The sequence below is a fragment of the Pan paniscus genome, chromosome 21 (genome assembly GCF_029289425.2).
Source record: "Pan paniscus chromosome 21, NHGRI_mPanPan1-v2.0_pri, whole genome shotgun sequence".
In the NCBI taxonomy this organism is placed as follows: Eukaryota; Metazoa; Chordata; class Mammalia; order Primates; family Hominidae; genus Pan; species Pan paniscus.
Genome location: NC_073270.2, coordinates 50,666,394 through 50,674,743, shown reverse-complemented (window position 1 = coordinate 50,674,743; position 8,350 = coordinate 50,666,394). Strand labels below are relative to the sequence as shown.

Below are 8,350 nucleotides of genomic sequence, written 5' to 3'. Positions count from 1 at the left end.
GCACTCGGCATTAAGCACACCACCTCTGAGCTCTCTTAAGGATGAGTCTGTTGTCTGAGCCATCACAGACATCCAGGCTGAAGCAGAGTTAGAGTCAGACAAACCCCATCAGCACAGTCAAGGGACAGTTTCAAAGTGGGGCACCGTACCCCTTTTATTGCCTTATAAGCAGGCAGGACTGATGTGAGGCAGGTTTCGTGACATCCAGTCACAACTGATTTACATCATTCTGAGCTCTAGAAGGCAAGCAACTTGATTTGCTAGTGAAGACACAGAGGGTGGGGCCGGCACAACCCGAAGAGACTACTCATTTTGTACTTCAAAAATGTCTGAAGAACACAACATAAGCTTCCTCATCCTCATCACTCATCTTTGAAATTTAACATCATTCAGTCTTTTCCAGAGATGCTTTGAGGAATAAAACTTCTGCTTCTCATAGGTTAATGTTTCTAGGAGAGGGACACACAGCTATCAATGTGACTGTCTTAATGGTCGTGATGGAATTCTACCCCGACTCCCAGAGAAGGTAAAACACCGTTACGTGGGAATGACAGGGCAAAGAGCAGATCATGCAGGGTCTCCTAGGCTATGTAAAGTAGTCCTTATTCTAATGATGGGAAGCTACTGCAGGATTTATGCAAGGATGAGACATCAGAGAGGCATTTTGAAAGAAGCCTTAGGACTGCACGGTGGAGGACAGACTGCGGGAGGGCCAGGGTAAATGCAGTTAACTGGCAGAAGGCAGTGAGTGCAGGGGTTGAGCTTAGCTCAAATTAGTGGATTTATTCCACTAGGTAGTGGTAGTGGATTTGGATCTGGTAGGAGGTCATGTTGGTGGATTTTCTCTGGAAGATGGGAGGAGAGAAAGTGGTGTGGCAGCAGGGCTGGGGAAACCCTCTGATTTTGGCTTTTGCAACAGAATGGTGGGGCCATTTATGGAGACAGAACACTGGAAGAGAGAATCAGAGAATAAGACTGGGCACGGTGGCTCATGCCTGTAAACCCCACCCGAGGCGGGTGGATCACCTGAGGTCAGGAGTTCGAGATCAGCCTGACCAATATGGTGAAACCTCATCTCTACTAAAAATACAAAAATTAGCTGGGTGTGGTGGAGTGCACCTGTAGTCCCAGCTACTCTGGAGGCTGAGGCAGAACTGCTTGAACCCAGGAGGTGGAGGTTGCAGTGAGCAGAGGTCACGTCACTGCACTCCAGCCTGGGTGACAGAGCGAGACTCCATCTCAAAAAAAAAAAAAAAAAAAAAAAAGAACCAAGGAATGAAAAAGAAAGAAACTTAGTTAAATCATAAGCTTGATTTTAGACATGAGTGTACCAAGATAACCAGGAGCTGATGGCAGGTAGGCGGTGCAATGTGAGAGAGGTGACTCAGGTGCTCTTAAGAATTGACTGGGCTGAAGAAAAAAACAGGGAGTCATCCTCGACTGGGTACAAATGGAAGATGCGCTTGTAAATTAGATAGCTCAGGAGAACATGGCATGAGAAACGGAGAGGGCCCAGGACTGAGAGTAAAGAAATGCCAGCAGTCAGGATTTGGGGAGAAGACGATGGAGCTGCACAGGGAACAGATTAAAAGCAGCCAAAGAAGTGGGCAGGACATGGCGAAGACAGGTTGGAGGTCTGTGGAGCGGAGAACAGGAAGAGTGAGTTGCTGAGAGTGGCAGAGCAGCCTTGAGGACTCGGTCAGATTTGTTGCTGGTAAATTTTTAGCAGAACCCAGTCTGCTTGGGCCATAGTAGCCACTTTCACTGGGTGGCTCCGGTACACGAGAGGGCAAAGACCTGGACTGTACGTCCCAGATGGGAGGTGAGCACTAACTGACACAAAGAAGCTTTTCGAGAGACTTCCCCATAAGGGGAGGAAAATCCTGACCTGGGAAGTTACCCTAAAACGTTCCTACAAGGGTTAATTATGTTACACAACCCCTTAGCCAGCCGAGAAGCAGCTGGGTGTTTGCCCTGCAGGGTGCCCAAGCCAGGGGCTGCATGCACATCAGGTGGGGGCCCCTGTAGCTCTGGTCCATTGTGTGATATCCATGTCATCATCCACTGTACTGTTGATGGGTCAGTTCCTGACACTTCTCCTGCTCTTGTGTATATGCCCTCTGTGTACTTCAGCACTCCTTTAGGGTTTCTGTTTCTTAGAGCCTGAGCCCCACCCCAGTCATGTCTACCGTTTGCTCTGTCCCCACCTCCCTCAGACACAAAAGGGCCTCCTGGGAGGCAAGGCAGATTTTGCAGCACTTTTAATACACAAAGCAAAAGGTAATAGGCTGGATGGGTGACCAACCTTCATTCACACGCAGAGCCCAAGTATAGATACAGACTAACTGGGAAATAAGTTAGAGTTTGCAGGGCCTTAGGGCTGAGAGCCAGAAACACTGTCCTTTTGGCAGCCATGGAAGCGAGGATTTCCTTTTCTGAGGATAAAAAGGTAAAAATAAGTGTTTTTAAAGTATGGCAGACACCCAGTCTTCAATAAAGAAGGTGGTTACATCCTGGCCAGGCCTTCAGGCAGGCAGAATGGAGCCAGGCAGGGCCCTGGGAAAGCCCAAACTATTCTGCATGAAGCCAGGCAGGGCAGCTGGCAAGAGGGCACCTCCTTCACCCTCCACCACCCCCCATTCCGATCACAGTTAATCATCTCCTCTGATTCTCACAACTTCCTCCAAACTCTTTGGTGCTTCAGAGAAAGCCAGGAACACGGCGCAATTCTCAGTGTTTGTGAAAGTCAGTCCCTGCCTATTTCCTTACAGCTTCTCCCGGGCTCAGCTGCTTCTGTCACCATTCCACCCACCTGGTTTCAGTGCATGTACGCCTTCGGCTGCTCCATAGCCTGGTGTGCCTGCAGCACGGCCACTGCCTCGTCTATCTGTGAGACATGAGTGGCGGGGGGGCTTAGTTCAGCTATCTTAGCAGGTCACAGAAGAGCCTTGACCTCCCCCTCGCTCAGCATCCTGGATACAGGATCCTCCTCCATCCACAGGGTTTCTGTGGAACCCTCCCATCCACCACTGCTTGCAAGATCCCATGGCCCTGTCTGTCACCTTTGACACAGAGGTACATTGCTGGACAGCTGGAAAAATCTTAACCCTTACACTGAGTCACAACACACTTCCTTGTACCAAAAGACCCACCTACAGAACAACACAGAATTAGTCTACGGAAGGGCTGAAGTAGCAAACCCTTACCTAAGGCCCCTTCCACCCTTAAGATTCAGCAGGCCTTCAGGTATCAGCAAGAAGAAACACTTTATCTGGCCAAACAGCTATCCACTGGCTCCACTAGGAGAGCCCTTGTCGTTAGCTCTCCTCCTGCCCCCTCGGGCTCCCTGCTGCCCAGGCTCCTGCTTACCTTGGCATGGAGGGATTCTGGAGACTCCAGCATGAGCAACAGCTCCGAGTTGTCAATCTCCAGCAGCATGCCCGTGATCTTGCCAGCCAGCTGGGTGTGGACATCATGGATAAGGGGGTAGAGACGCTCCCCTGTGTGGAACACCTTCTAATGGCTTGTGCACGGCCTAGCTCACACCCCAGCATCCCAGGGCTCGTATGGAGTGGAGCACTGAGGACATCTGGGTTCTTCTCCCAGAACTGCTCCTTCTAGGCTATGACATTTAACACTTGATCTTCTAACATCAGGTACTTTTAATGACTGGGCCTGGTATTGGTGGTCAGCCCATCTCAGCAATGTGTCCAGGGCCCAGCCAGGACTGGGTGCCTTAAGTCGGGGCGGAAAGGGTCTTCCCATGAAGAAAGTGAAAATGTTTACAGAGAACTACTAACAAAGACTTCTACTTCCATTAAGCTCATTCAAAATGTTTCTGGGTGAGGCCAGGCATGGTGGCTCACACCTGTAATCACAGTACTTTGGGAGGCTGAGGTGGGTGGATCACCTGAGATCAGGAGTTTGAAACCAGCCTGGCCAACATGGTGAAACCCCATCTCTACTAAAAATACAAAACTTAGCTGTTCATGGTGGCATGTGCCTGTAAACCCAGCTACTCAGAAGGCTAAGGCAGGAGAATCACTTGAACACGGGAGGTGGAGGTTGCAGTGAGCCAAAATCGTGCCACTGCACTCCAGCTGGGGCAGCAGAGCAAGACTCCATCTCAGGGAAAAAAAAAAAAAATTTCGGGGTGAGGGGAAGGGGTAATGTGGCAAAACCCTAAGTAAGCTGAGGAAACAATGGGGCAGTGGTAATGGGGGCCTTCAGTAAAGGGTCTGGAGGTCTTGGGGGCCATGCAGTAAAGAACCTGCCAACCAGGAACAAGCTTGTGTTTACTTAGTGGCATTTTTATCAGGGCCTGCCATGGACACTAGGGGTGAAGATGAATTGCACAAGGAATCCAGAATCTATGGGAAACATCGTGTATTTACCAAACGCACAGATTCCCCACCTGCCTGCATTGAGCACTGGAAACTGGTGAACAGCAGCTTCCTCCCGTTCAGGAGAGGTGTGAGGAACTTTAACCCCCACCTACAAGCCATTTCTCAGCAGAAACCCAAGACCATACCCCTACTCCTCCCTTTGTCCCCTGATCTCCCCACATCTGGACTGTCTCCCAACCTCAAAGTCACAGGACAGCAGCAGTGGAAGAAAGCTCAGGACCATCCAGTCTGACCAGGGTTTTAAGACAAGATAACAGGTGCCTAGAGAATAGAGCCAGCTTGGCCACGGTCACCCAGTAGGGGGGTCGGTGACAAAGCTGGAATTTGACCTCACGTTGGACCACCACGTGAGGTGTTTCCCAGCAGGCTAGCCAGCTCGCAGCCCTCCTCTTCTTGCTCCAGAGTAGGAGAACCAGCCACTCACCAATCATCTGCTTTTGCTCATGCAGGGGCGCCGCAGCCAGCATGGACGCCGTCAGGGGCTCCTGTCCTGGGATGTGCACAGCCGGCTCCTGGACCTGCATGGTGCCGGGGACACATCCCTTAATCACCATGGACAGGCATGTCCTCAAAATACTTACCCTGGCAAGTGAGCAGAAGGCCAGGGAGGCACTGGAGGAGGGGAACAGAGGGCAAGGTCTGGATGATCAAGTGGGGTGGAGAGTCCCCAACAAGGGCAAAGTGGATTAGAAGACAAAGTCATGCCTCTAGCTTAGACGTTTCCTGTAGTGCTATGAACTTACAAAGGTCCCTGATGAACATTGATAAAGGAAAGCCCTGTGTTACCAATAACTTTGTGCCAAATAAAGCACTTTTTATCAAGTAGATTTATGGACATGTCCCCGGCACACCTCTCACCCTTTCACATCTTGGTAATTTTAAAACATTTTGGCCAGGTGTGGTGGCTCACACCTATAATCCTAGAACTTTGGAAGGCCAAAGTGGGAGGATCGCTTGAGGCCAGGAGTTTGAGATCAGCCTTGGCAACATAATGAGACCCCTGTCTCTACAAAAAAAATACACAAAATTAACCAGGCATGGTGTCACATGCCTGTACTTGGAGGCTGAGGTGGGAGGATCACTTGAGCCTAGGAGTTCAAGGCTGCAGTGAGCTATGATCACACCACTGCACTCTAACCTGGGTGCTGTCAAAAAAAAGACCCTGTCCAAAAAAAAAAAAATAGACATTTTTGCTGTTTAAAGACTGTTCTCATTCATTTTGCAGGAAATAGTTCAAAAGAGACACATTGAAATTCTACACAGGATATGATAATGCTGAATTTTAGGCCTTTTTTAGGGGAGGGAGATAAATACACAGTCTTTGATTACAGTAAGTATTTTCTGTTTTGAAGATTAAGTACATCCCTTCAATAATCAGCATATTCTTAGAATACCTTTCCTTGGTGTTCATCACAAATACTAAGGATATCCAAATTAATTTTGGTAATAACCGAAGCAAAACAAATTGTAAATAAAACGTAATGCTGGCCCTCTTTCCCCTTCTCGCAGTAAGGGTGATCTCTTATTGATTGTACACATTAATAAATGAAACTTTACAAGCCAAGAAAAGAAAAAAAGCCAAGGCCCAACACCTTAGCTAAGGTTCTGAGCCAGGCGGCCAGGAGCCCAGGCTAAGAGCAGGCAGCTGGGCTGGCCTTACCCGATAGGTGCTATGTGCTGCTGAGGAACATTTGCACGGCAGGAGCGGCCGGCCTGGTGTACAGCATCCTACCCCACTGGGTCCTGTGGTCTGAGTACCAATGTTGGCTGCAAAACAAAACAAAACAAAACAAAAAAAGCAGAGTTCAAATAGCTGCTATCCAAAAACAAAACAAAACAAAACAAAACCAAAACAGAAAATAACAAGCGTTGACAAGAATGTAAAGAAATTAGAAGACTGTGCACTGTTGGTAGGAATGTAAAATGATGTAGCCACTACAGAAAAACAGTATAGGGCTTTCTCAAAAAGTTAAACAGAATTACCATATCATCCATCAATTTTACCTCTGGGTATATACCCAAAAGAATTGAAAGCAGGGTTTCAAAGAGCTATTTGTACAAACATTTTCTTTCTTTTTTTTTTTTTTTCCTGAGACGGAGTCTTGCTCTGTCACCCAGGCAGTAGTGCAGTGGTGTTATCTCGGCTCACTGCAACCTCCCCCTCCTGGGTTCAATCAATTCTCTTGTCTCAGCCTACCAAGTAGCTGGGATTACAAGCACATGCCACCACGTCCGGCTAATTTTTGTATTTTTAGTAGAGACAGGGTTTCACCATGTTGGTCAGGCTGGTTTCGAACTCCTGACCTCATGACCCACCCGCCTCAGCCTCCCAAAGTGCTGGGATTACAGGCGTAAGCCATCACGCCCAGCCTGCACAACCATTTTCACAGCAGCATTATTCACAATACCCAAAGGGTAGAAAAGTGTCCATTGATAGATGAATGAATAAGTAAAAATGAGGTCTATACATACAATGGAATATTATTTAGCCTTAATAAGGAGATTCTGACACACGCTACAACATAGATACATCCTGAGACATGTAAAGTAAAAAAACTAGCCACAAAAAGACAAATACTCTACGATTCTACTTACATGAGGTACCAAGCAAGAACAGTCAAATTCACAGAGACAAAGTAGAATGGCAGTTGCCAAGGGCTAGCGGGAGGAGGAACGAGAAGTTATGGTTTGATGGGTACAGAATTTCGGCTCTACAAGCTGAACAGAGTTCTGGAGAGTGGACGGTGGTGACAGTGCACAACAGTGTGAATATACTTAATGCCATTGATCTGTACACTGAAAAATAGTTAAGTGGTAAATTTTGTTATGTGTATTTTAAGCAGGGGTGTCAGGGCCTGGCAGCAACCTAAGGCCAGAGACTGAGTATGCCTCGTTCACGCAGAACCTCCAGTGCTGAGCCTGGGGCCCCAGCACACTGTGGATGTGAGAACATTTGCAGAATGAAAGAACAGATGTGCTTGCTGTACAGCCAAAATCTACACCCTTGTTTATAGTCACTGCAATACTTACCAGGCTTTAGGCCTGTGCTAAGCCCTTTCATGCATGATCTCATTGATCCTCAACAACAAGCCGGGCATGGTGGCTCATGCCTGTAATCCCAGCGCTTTGGGAGGCCGAGGCTGGTGGATCACCTAAGGTCAGGAGTTCGAGACCAGCCTGGCCAACATGGTGAAACCCTGTCCCTACTAAAAATACAAAAATTAGCCAAGTATGGTGGCACATGCCTGTAATCCCAGCTACTCGGGAGGCTGAGGCAGGAGAATCGCTTAGAACCCCGGAGGCAGAGGTTGCAGTGAGCCGAGATCACACCATTACACTCCAGCCTGGGCGACAGAGCGAGACTCGATCTCAAAAAAAAAAAAAAAAAAAATTAAGGCTGGGCACAGTGGCTCATGCCTGTAATCCCACCACTTTGGGAGGCTGAGGTGGGCAGATCACCTGAGATCAGGAGTTCAAGACCAACCTGACCAACATGGAGAAACCCCGTCTCTACTAAAAACACAAAATTACCCAGGCATGGTGGTGCATGCCTACAATCCCAGCTACTTGGGAAGCTGAGGCAGGACAATCGCTTGAACCTGGGAGGCGGAGGTTGCAGTGAGCAGAGATCATGCCATTGCACTCCAGCCTGGGCAACAAGAATGAAACTGCCTCAAAAAGAAAAAACAAAACATTTAAATTCTCTACAATAAAATGGGGGTACTATTTTTGTCCCCATTTTAAAGATTAGATGACAGATATAGTAGTCAGCAAGGGCCTCAGAGTCAGTTGGTCCCAGGAACTGGAGGCCAAGCTAACCACCACGCTACAGTCTCCAAAGTCGGCTTTGCTCACCGAGAGGGCGTATGGCAAGGTCACCATGGAGGCTGGTCCTGACTCCTAGTGCCAACTTTGCCCCACCCCCATTCCCCTTGGCTCTACCC

At 48.4% G+C, this 8,350-nt stretch overlaps 1 protein-coding gene across 5 annotated transcripts in view; it reads right to left on the bottom strand.

Annotated features, from left to right (window-relative positions):
• Positions 1–2,244: 2,244 nt before the first annotated feature.
• The window catches only part of PABPC1L (poly(A) binding protein cytoplasmic 1 like), a 29,652-nt gene continuing 23,546 nt past the window's right edge, over positions 2,245–8,350 (bottom strand). Inside the window, exons 11-15 of one of the 5 annotated variants that reach the window (XM_008951325.4) lie at positions 6,067–6,173; positions 4,831–4,924; positions 3,370–3,500; positions 2,813–2,887; positions 2,245–2,435 (exon numbers count right to left, since the gene is read on the bottom strand). In XM_008951325.4, coding sequence (XP_008949573.1) covers positions 2,819–2,887; positions 3,370–3,500; positions 4,831–4,924; positions 6,067–6,173 — 401 coding nt within the window. In that variant the 3' untranslated portion in view covers positions 2,245–2,435; positions 2,813–2,818. Of the gene's footprint in view, positions 2,436–2,811; positions 2,888–3,369; positions 3,501–4,830; positions 4,925–6,066; positions 6,174–8,350 lie in introns of those variants that run through there. The other 4 variants (XR_608366.4, XM_008951324.4, XR_004668095.2 and 1 more) reach the window with 4 other exon arrangements.